Here is a 17,837-nt window from a genome sequence, read left to right as displayed (position 1 = left end):
AATACAGATATAAAATCCTTTGACTCAATACACAACAGGTCCATACATGGTAAATTGAATCGTACCACTGAAGCACAGTTGCCCACACAGGCAGAGTGATGAGGACACACAGAGGATTTTGTAGGAAGGAGAAGTAACTTTGAACTGCTGTGTTTCTGCTGACGCACAGAAATACACAGCTGAATCTTCTGGCTTTGCAGGGGAAATATTCAGGATCAAGCAATCTGTGTTGGGCATATCAGCTGTGAACCGGTCAGAAACATTGCCTGCAGGCTGTTGCTGGGCATAATAGTAGTGAAAGAGGAGCTGCAGACCTGGCTCAGCACCCTGGCGGTACCAGAGCATGATGTTGTGCTGATACTTTTGTTCGCACACAATCCGTGCAGTTTTGTTTTCCTGCAGCACCAAGCTCCATGGCTGGGTGATCTCAGCATTTGAGAATCCTGAAAGAGAAAGAGGAAAGCAGAAATTTAAACCCGGGTCTAGGATTAGAATACTAAAAGCTAGCTATAAAGCAGAGAAGGGGATTCTGGTGATGGACTTACTGAATTTTAAGCAGCACATAGCCACACACCAGTTGATCCACATCTCTGAGCTCTTTGCAAGTGTCGAATGTGGCTTTTATGTGACTGTAATATATCGGCTTCCTTCCCTGGCACCAGCAGTCTGGTTCTGTCTATATGAACACAACAAAGCTCTCTTAGAAACAGGAGTTCAGTAGTCCTCCCTGTGCAACCCAAACTGGGGTTGTTAACATGTTTTGTATGGAATGAGACCCTTAAATTTGTGCAGAGGTATCAAGATATTCCTCTCTCTCACACCCTCACCCAGTGATGACTAAAGGTAAAGGTAAAGGGACCCCTGACCATTAGGTCCAGTCGTGACCGACTCTGGGGTTGCGCGCTCATCTCGCATTATTGGCCGAGGGAGCCGGCGTACAGCTTCCAGGTCATGTGGCCAGCATGACAAAGCTGCTTCTGGCAAACCAGAGCAGCACATGGAAACGCCGTTTACCTTCCCGCTGTAGCGGTTCCTATTTATCTACTTGCATTTTGACATGCTTTCGAACTGCTAGGTTGGCAGGAGCTGGGACCAAGCAACGGGAGCTCACCCCGTCACATCACCCCGTGATGACTAGCAGAGATGTTTAATCGCAGGCTTCGGTCTAGGAATTTGGGTTGTCTCTGAGCAGCTGAAGGAAGCTCCACCTACAAGATAGTCTCACCCCATCTCAAAAAGGATGCTGTAGTCCAGGAAAGGGGAAACAAAAACAATTCCCTTTCCTTTTCGGCTAGCCTGTGAGGGTTATTTGCATTTTATGTAGTTGTTATAAGATATGTAAGAATTATGTGGATGCCAAGAAACATCAGCACACTTAGGGAAGGAAGTCAAGTTCTGAAATGTTCAAATGATTGTAAAATTATTGAAATGTAAAAAATTGAAAATCATAAATAATAATAATTTTTTTAAAAAATGCTGTGGGCCATAAGCCCATACCCTCCAACATTTCTCCGATGAAAATAGGGGCATCCTAAGGGAAAGTGGGCCATTCTGGGATCAAATCAGAAACAGGACGGCTACTGTAAATCTCGGGCTGTCCCTGGAAAATAGGCACACTTGGAAGGTCCATAAGCCCATTGCGGCAGATAGTGCTGCTGTTTCTCATTGTCTTCTGAAACAGGTCTCTCTCTCTCTCTCTCTCTCTCTCTCTCTCTCTCTCTCTCTCTCTCTCTGTGTGTGTGTGTGTGTGTGTGTGTGTGTGTGTGAGAGAGAGAGAGAGAGAGAGAGAGAGAGAGAGAGAGAGAGAGAGAGAGAGAGAGACCTGTTTCAGAAGACAATGAGAGAAGACAGGAAGGGGAGTATTGGCAGAGCTGCAATGTTTATGTGCAGCTGTAAGGCAGAGAGCTCTCGCTGTGCCTTTACTGGCTGCACAGAAATACACGGCTGAATCAGCAGTTTGTTCCGGAGTGATGGACAGGGAAGCATGTGTCACATTTGTCGATTCTATACTGTATTTCTCCATAGCTGGCTCCATAGACACAGATCCATGCACAGAATAGCCAAGGAGATGCAGCTGCTTGTCTGCAAGGTTGCTCTCCTGCCGATACCAAAGGATAGTCGTGTAGGTGTTGTCATTGTGGGAACACTCAATGCTTGTCTTGACCCCCTTCCAGGCAAATTTGAACCATTCTTTCTGTGTCACGGTGACTCCATTGCAGAAACCTGTGGAAGACCTGAGAAGTGAACAAGGACCTCAAACAGGAGAGCTTGCTCAGCTTTACATGTCACAGTTTGGCTCCTAACTTTGCTTTTCTGTTTCCAAAAGGAAGAAACTGCCCTTTCCCTCAACTAAATCCCACCTCATATTTGCATTGAGAGCTCACATTCAGCAGAGAACGGCCTGTGGAATTTCAGAAGCAGGAGGGGATGAGGTGGCAGTGAACGGCCCATCGGCTTACCGCAGTTCTTTCCCATCGATTCCTTTATCCCCTTCTTTCCAGTCCTCATACATAGAACCATAGAATTGTAGAGTTGAAAGGGACCCTGAGGGTCATCTAGTCCAACCCCCTGCAATACAGGAATCTTTGGCTGAACGTGGGGCTCGAACCTGCAACCCTGAGATTAAGAGTCTCATGCTCTACAGGCTGTGCTATCCCCATAATCTCCTCCTCCCCACTAGCATGCCACCCACCCACCCTTGTGGTGCACTTTATGTTCCCCAAAGGAATGAAGCACAGCCATTCTTTGGGCAGAAGAAAATTAAGGGATTCATACAGATCAGCCCAATTGCTAAGATCTTCAGTGGAGGTTAAGGCCTAGCGGTGTGGAGACCTGCAGAAATCCATCTTGCTGCAACACAGAAAAGGGCTTTTCCTCTGATGGTGCCTGCTTTATGTAATTATCTGCCTTCAGAGATATGACAAGAACCAACTCTTAAGTAAATACATTTAGTGCCTTTTCTCCCTAAAAGAACAAATGCTTAGGGGTACTTTCATTTTCCTACTCATATTGAAATACTGCCCCTCAATGAGAAGAAGAAGAAGAAGAAGAAGAAGAAGAAGAAGAAGAAGAAGAAGAAGAAGAAGAAGAAGAAGAAGAAGAAGAAGAAGAGGAAGAGTAGTAGTAGTAGTAGTAGTAGTTTGGATTTGATATCCTGCTTTATCACTACCCGAAGGAGTCTCAAAGCGGCTAACATTCTCCTTTCCCTTCCTCCCCCACAACAAACACTCTGTAAGGTGAGAGGGGCTGAGAGACTTCAGAGAAGTGTGACTAGCCCAAGGTCACCCAGCAGCTGCATGTGGAGGAGCGGAGACTCAAACCCGGTTCACCAGATTACGAGTCTACCGCTCCTAACCACCACACCACACTGGCTCTCAATGAGGCCAAACTTAGATTCACAAAATGTTTAGGGGTATGCGTACTCCTGCGTCCCCCCCCCCAGAAAAAAGCACTGAATACATTATACATATTCAAATATATTATGAATGAAAGCAAGAGAAAGAGAGAATTATGGGACACCTCTTCTGCTGAGGACCCCTTTAGATTTGCTGTGCTTCTGCCCCTCGTTTCCCTATCCTGGCCCTCCTCCTTTCTCATTTCTCTGCCTGTTTCTCTTCTCACTTGCAAATTCCATATTGCTTGCAGGGTGCCTGCCATTTTTATCTCATTGCCAACTCTCTTGGAACATCTCCCCTAAAGCGCCCCAGCCTGTGCAGCTGGGTCCTTCCTTCCTTCCTTTGACAGTTGTGGAAGCCCTTGGCCAGACTTATCCTGCCTGAGAGAGAGATCCCCCTACCTGCCAACAGCTGCAAGCCAATACCCAGTGCTTTCCACCACATGGTCTCTGCTGCAAGAGAAGCGTGGAACAAGGCAGATGCTGCCTCTGAGCCTCGAGGAAGAGTTAAAGAGGAGGTTCTCGTGAGTGCACCTCACTGGTGGCAGGAATTGATTCTGAGACCTTCCTGCCAAGGAGGTGGAGCGGCTGGGGACCTGCTGAAAAGGAGGAGCTCATCTCTCTGAAGATAGCATAATCTTAAACTGATAGGTCAATTCAGCAGTAAAAACAACAACCAAGCAGCTAGTCAAATCTGAATGAATTAGCAGCCAGGGATGTCAGAGGAATCCACTGAATGCAGTTTATCAAGATAATTTCCTCCTGTCCCTCCCTTTGAGGTGCTTGCTGTGAAAGTTGCAGCGAACATGCTATTACAGCATGTATACATATTATGTATAATAGCTATGTAAATTGCTTTGCAAATTCGTGGATGTATACAGGTCCTACTTCGCTTTTCTTGTTTTCAAAGTGTTGTTTGTTGCCTAAACTAGCCTATTTTCACATTGTTAGATTTGCAGACATATATGGCTTTCAGACCCTCCAAGTGTCCCTGTTTTCCAGGAACAGTCCCGGATATACAGAAGCTATCCCGGTTTCTGATTTGATCTCGGAATGTCCCAGTTTTCCTTAGGACGTCCCTATTTTCATTGGAGAAATGTTGGAGAGTATGGAGTTATGCAACCCCCCGAGCCAAGGATATAAGTAATTATACAAGCTTTAGAAGACATCTGAAGGCAGCCTTGTATAGGGAAGATTTGTTTGATGTTTAATGTTTTATTATGTTTTTATATATGTTGGAAGCAGCCCAGAGTGGCTGGGGCAACTCAGTCAGATGGGCAGCATATGAGGATGATGATATAGGAAGCCCCTATTTTCATGAGAGAAATGTTGGAGGATGTGGGCTTTGTGATGGAACATGAAGCACTTCATTCACTGCGATTGAAATATCCTTTGCAGTTTTTGCTGCAAAAGACTACAGGGCTACTCTTCTGGAAAGGAGTTAACTATGAGGGGGAACCTGCGAGCAAGGTAGCTGTTGCACATGCCCCTCCGTGGCTAAGTGTGCTACATAAAAAATAAGTTTAAAATTTCATAATTTCTGCATCGGCAGATGGTGAAATGAAACACAACAGACCTATGCAAAAAAAATAAAAATGTAGCTAACTGGAAAAGGCCAGATAAAAGTGTAAATGAATATCAAAATGGATTTTTTGAAAGAATAACATGTCTCGTTAGCCATATTGCAACTATCAACATTCCACCCTTTGTATACTCCAGGGGAGCTTTATTCTTCCTTTCTCCTAGGTAAATGTCAGCATTTCTATACTACAGGCACCTCCAACAGGTAGATCATGATCTACTGGTAGATCACTGTACGTCTGTGGTAGATCACTGGTAGATCACTGGCTCTCCTCAAAGAAGCCCTACAACTTGCCTAAGCTAGCCTAACTCCCCTGAAAAAGCTCAACAGCTTTGACCAGAACCCCCCCAAAACAGGGCTTTCCTTCCTAAAGCTTTGTCCTGAACCCCAAAAAAGGGGGTAGATCACTGCCTGTTTTTAACTCTGTGAGTAGATTGCAGTCTCTTGGGAGTTGGCCACCCCTGCTATACTACATCAATATGTTTGCACACCTATGTGTAGGAAGGGTGGGCAAATCTTGTTCATTTCAGTTTCTCATTTATCCAGTCTTTAATTTGCTACATCTGCTTGTGATTTCTTAAAGTCCTCAAGAGAATTCGTTTAGTGCAGGCATCCCCAAACTGCAGCCCTCCAGATGTTTTGGCCTACAACTCCCATGATCCCTAGCTAACAGGACCAGTGGTCGGGGAAGATGGGAATTGTAGTCCAAAACATCTGGAGGGCCGGAGTTTGGGGATGCCTGGTTTAGTGTATAGTTCCCCTAATAATTTTATTCCAGTTTTGCCCAATATACACATTTTTGCAAGCAATTTTCCTATATATGTAATAAACAAACTGAATTTCTTCCCCATTCCTATGTATAACTTTAAAAAATGGTTTTTAATACATTGAAGATTGCTTGGTGTAAAAAAAAAAGTGGTTATCTCACATGTTTTGGGTCAGAAACAGTGCTGAACAGCTATCATTTCCCTTGCCTGTGATGGAGTGTGTTATGTCAGGAGGCAAACAAGCAATTTCAAACCGAAGATTAATGGAATAGTGAGTGTGCTGGGGCAGGACACACACAAAACTGAAATCTGAAACCCAAATTCCACAGTGTAAAGTGTTTTGTTTTAATTTGGCATCATCTAGATTTATAGACTGGGCATTAGAAAAATACTACCTTCTCTATTAATCCATTTATCTCTCCAGGTTTACCATAGGTGTACAATAATTCAATGGAATGGTTGGTGAGTTTCCTAAAAACCATTACTTACTAGATGGAGGTTTTTAATCTTGTCCGAGATGTACAGTATATTGATCACAAATTGTTCAAATATATTAAAGGATGCCATATAGAGGAGGGAGAAAGGTTGTTCTCTGCTGCTCCAGAGAAGCGGACACGGAGCAATGGATTCAAGCTACAAGAAATAAGATTCCACCTAAACATTAGGAAGAACTTCCTGACAGTAAGAGCTGTTCGACAGTGGAATTTGCTGCCAAGGAGTGTGGTGGAGTCTCCTTCTTTGGAGGTCTTTAAGCAGAGGCTTGACGGCCATCTGTCAGGAATGCTTTGATGGTGTTTCCTGCTTGGCAGGGGGTTGGACTGGATGGCCCTTGTGGTCTCTTCCAACTCTATGATTCTATGATTTTAACTATTATACCTTGTCTTTATTGCAGGTCAGCTCACTGTATCTATTTAGATCAGTCAAGTGTTTTACTTCTGGTGACAGTGCTGGGTTTTTAGGTACATTTACTGACCACTGAGGAAGACCCCTTGTGGGATGAAGCATGTCTGGTGTTCAGCATTAGTTTTATCATTGTTGGTCCCGTGAGCTCAATGTTTCAGCATCAGGTTATTATATTGTTGCATGTCCATAACAAATGTCCTCTTGGAAATCTCATCCGTTCTTTAAGTCTGGTTATATTATGGGGGAGTTTGAAGTTATAGAATTTTTAACAGCCACCCATAAATATTATTTTGCTTGCAATCTAATTTGTGGCTCTGCTGGGGCAGGAAACAGAGATGGGGCAAAGGTGGGGGTCCTGAGCTCCCACGCAGCAGCTGATTCTCCTCTCCCCATTACACCTCTAAGCCATGCTCAGTTCTAACAGATTGAGATTGAATCCTGACAAGACAGAAGTACTGTTAGTGGGGGACAGGAGGTGGGCAGGTGTGGAGGACTCCCTGGTCCCAAACGGGGTAACTGTGCCCCTGAAAGACCAGGTGCGCAGCCTGGGAGTCATTTTGGATTCACAGCTGTCCATGGAGACACAGGTTAATTCTGTGTCCAGGGCAGCTGTCTATCAGCGCCATCTGGTACGCAGGCTGAGACCCTACCTGCCTGCAGACTGTCTCGCCAGAGTGGTGCATGCTCTAGTTATCTCTCGCTTGGACTACTGCAATGCACTCTATGTGGGGCTGCCTTTGAAGGTGACCCGAAAACTACAACTAATCCAGAATGCGGCAGCTAGACTGGTGACTGGGAGCGGCCGCCGACACCACATAACACCGGTCTTGAAAGACCTGCATTGGCTCCCAGTACGTTTCCGAGCACAGTTCAAAGTGTTGGTGCTGACCTTTAAAGCCCTAAACGACCTCGGTCCAGTATACCTGAAGGAGCGTCTCTACCCCCATTGTTCTGCCCGGACACTGAGGTCCAGCGCCGAGGGCCTTCTGGCGGTTCCCTCACTGCGAGAAGCAAAGCTACAGGGAACCAGGCAGAGGACCTTCTCGGTAGTGGCACCCGCCTTGTGGAACACCCTCCTATCAGAGGTCAGAGAGATAAATAACTACCTGACATTTAGAAAATACCTAAAGGCAGCCCTGTTTAGGGAAGTTTTTAAACTGTGATATTTGATGTATTTTCATGTTTGTTGGAAGCCACCCAGAGTGGCAGGGGAAGCCCAGCCAGATGGGTGGGGTATAAATAAATTATTATTATTATTATTATTATTATTATTATTATTAATTTCAGAGCCCAGCTGGTCAAACATCAATTAAAACAATTGTCTGCTTTTGCAGCTGAGTGCTGGCCATTGTGGGGTTAAGAACCCTCTGCCACTAAGTCTTGGGTAATCTTCCCTCTACCCTCCATGCACATCAATGAAGTGAGGTTTTGGTAGGAAGAAGAGGTGGCTTTGAAATGCTGTGTCTTTGCTAGTTGCACAGAAATACACAGCTGAATCCTTTGGTCTGGCTGGGGAAATGTTAAGGTGGCATTGCTTTGTTTCGCGCTGCTCAGCTTGGAAACGCTCAGAAATGTTGCCTTTTTGTTGTAGTTGAGTTAAATAGAAATTAAAGAGAAGCTGCAGACCCTGTCCTGAGTCTTGCCGGAACCAAAGCATGCTGTTGTGGTCGGTAGTTTGTTCGCACTCCAGCGTGGCATTTCTGCCTTCCTGAAGCACCAGACTCCACTGTTGCCTGATCTCTGCATTGGACCATCCTGGGGGAGAGAGGGAGAGGGAAGCTTGTAAAGGAGCCCTTTAAAACAATGTCTTAAATAAGAACCTTTAGGGTGAGTGAAGTGAAGGTCTTACCTACTTCCAAGAGGCAAGTGGCCACACACCAGATGATCCACATCTCTTCCGTCCTGAGCTGCGGGCAAACGTTTGTGGGCAAACGTTTTAGAACAGCCGCAGCGTCTGCTTCCTTCTCTTGACTCCAGTTTATGTCATCGCAAAGGCAGAGACAGCAATGATTGCCCAGAGCTACAGTGCAATTCAGTTTATGTCTATTTGAAAGTCCCATTGAGTGAGTTCACTGGGGCTCACTCTCACAACATCTCCAACGCCTCGAAAGATTCAATCAATGGTGTCTCTGAAAATTTTTAACACATCACCTGGGAAGACAGGTGAACTAATGTCAGTATACTGGAAGAAGTGTCAAAGCAATCATCAACTTCATAGGGCTGGTCAGGTTGTGTGGATGTCTGATCAGGGCCGCCTCAAGCCGGTCGGTCGCCCTCCTGCCGGCCTGGCGCCCCGCGCCACCGAGACTACCCCTAGAGCCGGGCCTGTGCGCGCACACACACTGATCCTGGGAACTGTAGTTTATGCCCCACAGAGGTACACTTCTCCAGCACCCTCCACAAACTACAGTTCCCAGAATACTTGGAGGGGTAGGGAGGTGCTTTGAATCTATGGTATGCATACAGTCTATATCAGATCACCCCATACTATGGAATAATCAGCTCAACTTTAGTTGATTCCATTTTATATTGCAGAGCTGAGAGTTCAGGTAAAGGGTAAAGGGACCCCTGACCATTAGGTCCAGTCATGACCGACTCTGGGGTTGTGGCGCTCATCTTGCATTATTGGCCGAGGGAGCCGGCGTACAGCTTCTGGGTCATGTGGCCACCATGACAAAGCCGCTTCTGGCAAACCAGAGCAGCACACGGAAACGCCGTTTACCTTCCCGCTTGGAGCAGTACCTATTTATCTACTTGCACTTTGACATGCTTTCGAACTGCTAGGTTGGCAGGAGCTGGGACCGAGCAACGGGAGCTCACCCCATCGCAGGGATTCGAACCGCCGACCTTCTGATCAGCAAGCCCTAGGCTCTGTGGTTTAACCCACAGCGCCACCTGTGTCCCAACATCTATAATGTTGTATATATGTGATTCTAAAGCTTGGGTTCAATTTTATATCTGCTTACAGTGACTTCAAAAATGGTCAAAAAACGGATACATAAATTTTTTAAAATCATTTTGTGCGTGAGGTTTTTTTTTATCAAATCTCTTTGAAAGTAAGATTTTATCTAATCTTTAATTAAAGCTCATCAAATTATGATAGAGTACAGGGAAATGAGGTTGTAAAAAAGTCATCACCCCAGTGGGGACCCTTTGAGGAGGAGGTAGAGGATCAGGTGCAAGGTGTGTTTATCTGTCTTGTGCTTTCGGACTTATACAGGCAAATGCTGCACACATACCCCCCCACACACACTCACTTCCTGTTGGTTTTTGTGTGCGGACAAAAGCAATTATTATTATTATTATTATTATTATTATTATTATCATTACCCCGCCCATCCAGCTGGGTTTCTGCAGGCAGGGCAGAGGTTAAGCACTTCCTCTCTCATCCACTGATTTGTCTATTCAAATACTGCCCAAATTCCCAGCATGAGTGTTATGAGAAAAACACACAGGATCGTGTCTGTCTTGTTCCACCCTCAGACACTCATACATATGCAATGTTTTTGTAGGTGGGAAGCATTACTTTGAACCACTGTGTCAACACTGGTTGCACAGAAGTAGACGGACGAATCCTCTTGTTTCACAGAGGAAATCTTCAGCTGAAGGCGCTGAGTCTGAGGCTGCTCGGCTGCGAACCGTTCAGAAAGACTGCTGCTGTTCTCCAGAAGCTCTCGATACTGGAAAAAATAGAGAAACTGCAGCCCTCGATTTGCATCCTGCCGGTACCAGAACAAATAGTTGTGCGACTCCGTTTGATTGCATTCCAGCTGCGCAGTGTCGCCTTCTCTCAGCACTAAACCCGGTGTTTGGTCGATGCGAGCATTTGAGCTTCCTGGAAGAGAGAAAGCGAAGTGTTATAACATTGGGGGTGAGGGTTTAAACCAGTGTTTTCCAAACTCGGGTCTCCAGCTGTTTTTGGACTACAGCAGCCCTAGCTAGCAGGTCAGGGATGATGGGAACTGTAGTCCAAAAAACAGCCGAAGACCCAAGTTTGGGAAAGCCTGGTTTAAACCAACGTCACAGGTGAGCATAATATAAAAAGGGTTCAATGAAAGCTTTACCTATTTCCAAAAGCCAAAGGCTTAGAAGGCACCAGCCAATCCACATTTCTTCTCTAATGCAGCCACTAGACTTTTGGCAAGTTTTATGTGGCTGTGATACTCTACGCTTCCTTCTGTGGTTCCGTCACACTGACTCCACTCCTGACATCACAAAGTCAAGGTAAGCAGATACTGCTGGTTTTGCTGTTCTAGTTCAGGGGCACAAAATCTGTGCGCTGCGAGCGAGGTGTTGCTGGACTTCCATCAATAGCCCTACTGCCTGGGGCTGATAGGAGTTGAAGTACAACAGCAAAAGTCCCCTTCCCTGCTGCAACTGATGCACTAAACCAACATACCCTTTAATCTGGCGCATCAATGTGCTCCAATTTTAATTGGCGGGACTGAAAGTTTAGGGCATGCTTTGTGTCTTGAGGATATTCGCAGCACAATCCTGTGTATGCCCTGGAAGTAGCTCACACTGCTGGGTTTGATAACAGCATTTTTGTATTTGTTGTCCAATGTTCCTGCTTTTTAAAAAATTATGCTTTCCGTGATTAAATTCTTTAATGTTACATTTATTTATTTTTGCCCAGGAATATTCTATAACGGGGGTGGCCAACTCCCAAGAGACTCTGATCTACTCACAGTTAAAAACTGGGAGTGATCTACCCCCTTTTGGGGGATTCAGGTCAAAGCTGTTGAGTTTTTTTTAAGGAAGAGAAGCCCTGTTTTTTGGGGTTTAGGTCAAACTTGTTGAGCGTCTTTTAGGAGGGAGGGAGGCCCATTTTTGTTTAGGGCTTCAGGTCATAGTTCAGCTTTTTTTAGGGAGGAGGAAAATTTTGGGTGAGGTTTTTTTAGGGGTGCCAGTGATCTAGCAGTGATCTACCACAGACATCCAGTGATCTACTGGTAGATCACAATCTACCTGTTGGACGTGCCTGTTCTATAACATGACAAGCCACAAATGTTTATATCACTTGTTATATTCTGGCAGGGGTGCAACTCTGTGAAAGAGAGAGTTGATTAGGCAATCTCAGAGGTGCTGGAACTCACCGTGAACACCTCCCTTGTTCCCTTATAATGGCAAAGGCGTGCTGGAACTGAGTTCCGGAGAGTTCCGGCTGGAAAAAAAAGCCCTGGGCAATCTGATGGTATCAAAGTATCTCCACCTACATATCTCTAAATATGTGACAAAAACTGAATGCCAGTGTGAATCTTAGTTATTTGCTGTTTTTTCCCCTTAAATGTCACCTCACAGCTGGATCAGAATAAGGCTCCCATGGTTGTGTTCTGAAAACTATGGCAGCCTTCTCAGAATGCCTCCAGAGCATGTGTGGAGGGCCCTTTCCTTGTGAAAGGAACTAGTTTGTGGTTTCTTTTTAAATGAAGCTGTAAGGCACCCTTTGCCAAACAATTGCACTGGCTGGGGCTGGTGGGAGTTCTAGTCTAAAACATTTTTTTCCAGTTGGCAAAAACTGATTAAAAGGAATAGTTGCCTCAAAGCGTCATCCTATAAAATATATTTTACGTACTTATTTAATTTCTAGACCACCCTTCATCCAAAGATCACAGGGCAGCTTGCAACATAAAAACACACAAAAAAAACACCATACCGTAATAATAAATGAAAACAATAACCACCACACCCAATTTAAAAGGCCATAGATCAGCACAGCCAGACACCTTCATCTTCCCCAGACGCAACAAAACATGTCTCTCCCCATCGGTCTCTAAGGCAGGCACTGTAACTCTCCAACGGTTTGACTTCACCCCCAAAGGCACACTCTACCATTGTCACCCGAGACAAACAGATGCCAGCCAGCCAGCCAGCCAACCAACCAACCAACCAACCAGAGATTCTTTAATTAGCCAAGGGCCTGGGGTATTTATCATTTTATTTAAAACTAGCTGGCCCTGCCACGCGTTGCTGTGGCTCAGTCTGTTAAATGGAGACTCAGAGTCCCCCTTCAGACTCCCCTCACCTTCAGAGTCCCCCTGTTTTACACGTGTTCTGTTTATGCAGGCGCATCCCTGTCTCTCCCTACCCTATCCCAACCCATGATATATCATGCCCCATCTCCCCCCCCCCCGGTTCATTCTTGTGACTGGTCCCACAGTGTCCTGACCTATCCCGTTCCCTCCTCCTCCCGACCCCCACCCAGGCAAGTCAGTACCTCCATTCGGCCTAGTCTGTAAAGGCTTCGGCCTAGTATGTAAATGGGAGCCGAGGTGCTGTTGAGAGAGAAGGTTTTATAGGTGCAGTACCAGTGTAGCTGCCACTAGAGGGTGCTGGTTTGCAACCTGGTTCTTTTCCCAGAATGCATTTTCATCTGAGCGGTGTGTTTTGAAACACAGAGTTTTGGGTTTTTTACCAGGCACAGGTGTGACATCTGTCTATGAAAACGGTACGGGGTTACTCTCATATTCACATGCGGCATTGTGTCAAAATTTGAACGCAATCGGTCAAACATTTCTCAGATGAAAACAGGGACATCCTATTCTGTAATAATAATAATAATAATAATAATACCCTGCCCATCCGACTCGGTTGCCCCAGCCACTCTGGGCTGCTTCCATCATATATAAAAGCATGAAACATTTTTTAAAAAAACTTTTCCCTATACAGGACTTCTTTCAGATATCTTCTAAAGGTTATACAGTATAGTTATTTATCTCCTTGGCTCGGGGGTCGCATAACTCCAAACCCTCTAACAATTCAGGTAGGGACGTCCTACGGAAAAGCTGCATATTCCAGGATCAAATCAGAAACCAAGATGGCTTCTGTAAATTCAGGACTGTCCCTGCAAAATAGGGACACTTGGAGGGTCTGTTTTCCGGGTGGAACTTGGCAAACGTGTGGTTGCAGTCCTACATTTGCAGAGATGATGTAATGGAGGTGTGGGGACTAGGGTGATGACTTTTTCAATTTTTTCCTCAAAAATTATGTCCTGTAGCACAAATGGACGAACGTTTGCCTATTAATGACTAAAATGAGGTATATTCCATTGAAATATTAAAAAAAGGTTACGCACAAACCATTTTAAAAAATTTTGTATGCCGTTTTACCATTTCATTAAATTGTATTAACAATTCTATATATATTCCGTATCAAATTTGGACACAACACCACATTCCACAACGGGGAGTGTTCTTAGCAAGATAGGGTATACAAATGTCACACCTGCGCAAGGTAAAAGCCCCTTTTTGGGACCTCAAAACTCAGCCAGCAGACCCTGCCGGGCATGCTGGGAAAAGAACCTACAGAAGAGGTAGCAAAACATCGTCCTCTAGCGGCGACTATACTGTTACTGCAGCTTTAAAAAGCTTCCTTGTGTGTTTGATGACCCTATATAATGTTGTATATATGTGACTCTAAAGGTTGGGTTCAATTTTATATCTGCTTACAGTGACTTCAAAAATGGTCAATAAACTGATACATAAAATTTTTTAAATCATTTTGTGCGTGAGGTTTTTTTATCAAATCTCTTTGATAGTAAGATTTTATCTAATCTTTAATTAAAGCTCATCAAATTATGATACAGTACAGGGAAATGAGGTTGTAAAAAAGTCATCACCCCAGTGGGGACCCTTTGAGGAGGAGGTAAAGGATCAGGTGCAAGGGGTGTTTATCTGTCCTGTGCTTTCGGACTTATACAGGCAAATGCTGCACACATACCCCCCCCCACACACACACTCACTTCCTGTTCATTTTTGTATGTGGACAAAAGCAATTTATTATTATTATTATTATTATTATTATTATTATTATTATTACCCCGCCCATCCAGCTGGGTTTCTGCAGACAGGGCAGAAGTTAAGCAGTTCCTCTCTCATCCACTGATTTGTCTATTCAAATACTGCCCAAATTCCCAGCATGAGTGTTATGAGAAAAACACACAGGATCGTGTCTGTCTTGTTCCACCCTCAGACACTCATACATATGCAATGTTTTTGTAGGTGGAAAGCATTACTTTGAACCGCTGTGTCAACACTGGTTGCACAGAAGTAGACGGCCGAATCGTCTTGTTTCACAGAGGAAATCTTCAGCTTAAGGCGCTGAGTCTCAGGCTGCTCGGCTGCGAACCGTTGAGGAAGACTGCTGCTGTTCTCCAGAAGCTCTCGATACTGGAAAAAATAGAGAAACTGCAGCCCTCGATTTGCATCCTGCCGGTACCAGAACAAATAGTTGTGCGACTCCGTTTGATTGCATTCCAGCTGCGCAGTGTCGCCTTCTCTCAGCACTAAACCCTGTGTTTGGTCGATGCGAGCATTTGAGCTTCCTGGAAGAGAGAAAGCGAAGTGTTATAACATTGGGGGTGAGGGTTTAAACCAGTGTTTTCCAAACTTGGGTCTCCAGCTGTTTTTGGACTACAGCATCCCTAGCTAGCAGGACCGGTGGTCAGGGATGATGGGAACTGTAGTCCAAAAACAGCTGGAGACCCAAGTTTGGAAAACACTGGTTTAAACCCTCACCCCACTGGAAAACACTGGTTTAAACCAACGTCGCAGGTGAGCATAATATAAAAAGGGTTCAATGAAAGCTTTACCTATTTCCAAAAGCCAAACGCTCAGAAGGCACCAGCCAATCCACATTTCTTCTCTAATGCAGCCACTAGACTTTTGGCAAGTTTTACTCTCCGCTTCCTTCTGTGGTTCCGTCACACTGACTCCACTCCTGACATCACAAAGTCAAGGTAAGCAGATACTGCTGGTTTTGCTGTTCTAGTTCAGGGGCACAAAATCTGTGTGCTGCGAGCGAGGTGTTGCTCAAGGTGCTGTTGAGAGAGAAGGTTTTATAGGTGCAGTACCGGTGTAGCCGCCACTAAAGGGCGCTGGTTTGCAACCTGGTTCTTTTCCCAGAATGCATTTTTGTTGAAACGTGGATACTAACGGACATGGTCAATTTACATTTTTATATATATAGATAGAAGGAGAGAAATGCATCACCAGCAACTCAAGTGTTCAGCAGTTTTCAATGGACCCTGTGATGTATTTCTTAAATGATAAGGCAGGGATAGGGAACTGGTGTCCCTCCATCCGACTACAGTACCCAGCCAATATGGTCATTATTCAGAGATGACGGCAACTGTAACAACATCGAGGCGACCCTGGCACAGGGTCTGCAGTGATGAACCAAGTTCTTCTCCTTTCAGTCAGAGTGAAACGGTGGCAGCCCACATTACACCGGGTGGAATTCCCCAGTCAGAGCAAAACTCCTTTCGAACAGCAGCCCACCACCTCTAAGGTCTCGTTCTCAAAGACAACAGGTGTCACGTTGCTAAACACAGCCAGGGCAGGGAGTTATTGCACACTGCAGGAAGAGCTCCCGACTACTGTGTATCTGCTGCTAGCACAGAAATACACGCCTGTATCGCTTGCTTCGACCGAGGAGATGTTCAAGCAAAATACTTTATTGTCCAACCGACGAGCCGTCAATCTGTCCGACTTGATTTCGTTGGTCTCCGGAGCATGTTCAATGGAGTAATAGAGAAGCTGAAGGCCCTTCCCCTGGGGCTGTTGCTTGTACCAATACATGTTATCGTGTCCATAAGTTTGGCTGCATTCCAGCTGGGCTGTTCCGCCCTTCTTCACCATCAAGCTTGGCACCTGCTGGATCTCTTTGCCTGAAAGCCCTGGGGGGAAGAAAAAGATGCACTCAAAGAAATTGCTCAAATAATCGTGTTCATTTTTCTATTTTCTATGCATATTTGCGCTACAAATGCACAGATGATTTGTATGCCACATTAACTGCCCTAGAACTCCCCACTCCCCCACCCCAGCATCTGGGGGGCTGATGACCCCCTGTGACTGCTAGCTCCTCCATCCATCACAGAACTGGGGGTGGGCAGTATGAAACTGGTTTGCCTGTTGTCAGAGATGCCGCCTATTAAATCTGTGCAACTGTTTCAGAAACGGAGCAGAGTGTTGGCTTATTAGATTAACATTCACAGAGCTGATGAAAGCAATCCTTTATAGAGAACTCAGCAGTAGTCAAGAAAATAGCCAAACATTGCCCTTCAGCTTCTGGGGTGGCCACTTCTTGCCAGGACACCAGAAAGCTGGTTAAATCTCCTAGTGGAGCAGTACACCTCTGACTTTCCCCTCCCCAGCCCTCTTCTGCCCTGTCATCTGTGGCGCCACCCCTACCAGGTAGGCCACTCACCTGTTGGCACGGCAGGTGAGAGAGGGTCAGCAAAGGACATGAGATAAAATAAGTGGCAGAAATAGTTGTCGGTATTACTATTGTTATTATGTTAATAATATTATAATATATTATTTATATACGGCCCTTCATCCATGGGTCACAGGGTGGTTTATAACATAGAAACCCATAATAACAACAGAAATCAACAACAACAACAACAACACCAACAACACACAGCATTAAAGACCTCCTGCTAGTGTCTGGAACAGTCTTCCTCAACCTGGTGCCCTCCAGTTGTTTCAGACTACAAATACCATCACAAAATTGTAGGGCAGGAATCTTTGGCCCAACATGGGGCTTGAACCCACAATCCTGAGATTAAGAGTCTCTTGCTCTGCTGGCTGAGTGCCATCAGCCATGCTAGCCGGGGTTGATGGGAGTTGTAATCCAGCAATAATGCATGGATGCCACCAGGTTGACGAAGCAAGTCCACAGCAAGAGGTTTGTGCCCCAGAAGCTTCAATTCTCCAACTTGTCCTCCTTGTTCTTTCCTCCTCGGTTTGTATCAACCTGGGGGAAATTGTAAGAACATTTTAGTTCCAACAGAATATTCTAGGGTTTCCTGACTGATCGTTTTTCTCCCAGCTACAAACGCACCTGCAGCCAAGAGAGAAACAGCCACACACCACACGACCTGGACCTTCATCTCGGAGCATTTGCTGTTTCTAAGCCATCTCCTTGCAGAAATATGGCGTAGGCTCAACTCAACCACTCCCCCTTGAGGATGGAAGACTCCCTTGCACGGCCAAGTTCGAAACGTGAAGCACATATTTAAATGTGCAGTACAGTATTTGATGCATTTCATGAAATTTATAACACTGCTGGATTGTGAAGGTTTTGACCTTTAAAGCCCTTCACGACCTAGGACCCTCGTACCTACGGGACCGCCTCTCCCAGTATGCCCTGCGGTGGACCTTAAGGTCCATAAATAGCAACACCTTAG

At 45.3% G+C, this 17,837-nt stretch overlaps 1 protein-coding gene across 1 annotated transcript; it reads right to left on the bottom strand.

Annotated features, from left to right (window-relative positions):
- Nucleotides 1-9,553: 9,553 nt before the first annotated feature.
- On the bottom strand, nucleotides 9,554-15,988 carry LOC118097932 (uncharacterized). Its single transcript, XM_060269093.2, has 3 exons — nucleotides 15,237-15,988; nucleotides 14,661-14,969; nucleotides 9,554-10,481 (listed from the first exon to the last, which is right to left on the bottom strand). The coding sequence occupies exons 1-3, from the start codon at nucleotides 15,280-15,282 to the stop codon at nucleotides 10,126-10,128; spliced, it is 711 nt and encodes a 236-aa protein (XP_060125076.2). The 5' UTR covers nucleotides 15,283-15,988; the 3' UTR covers nucleotides 9,554-10,125.
- Nucleotides 15,989-17,837: the final 1,849 nt, after the last annotated feature.

The sequence above is a fragment of the Zootoca vivipara genome, chromosome 15 (assembly GCF_965207765.1).
Source record: "Zootoca vivipara chromosome 15, rZooViv2.hap1.1, whole genome shotgun sequence".
In the NCBI taxonomy this organism is placed as follows: Eukaryota; Metazoa; Chordata; class Lepidosauria; order Squamata; family Lacertidae; genus Zootoca; species Zootoca vivipara.
Note: the sequence above shows the minus strand (reverse complement) of the source record. Positions and strands in the feature narration are given on the sequence as shown.

Coding starts and splice junctions, on each gene's coding strand:
- LOC118097932 (XM_060269093.2), bottom strand. CDS start 15,282: ATGTGGATTGGCTGGTGCCTTCTGAGCGTTTGGCTTTTGGAAATAG. Junction 14,970..15,236: donor CGTTTGGCTTTTGGAAATAG/GTAAAGCTTTCA, acceptor TCTCTCTTCCAG/GAAGCTCAAATGCTCGCATC. Junction 10,482..14,660: donor TGTTGACACAGCGGTTCAAA/GTAATGCTTTCC, acceptor TCTCTCTTCCAG/GAAGCTCAAATGCTCGCATC.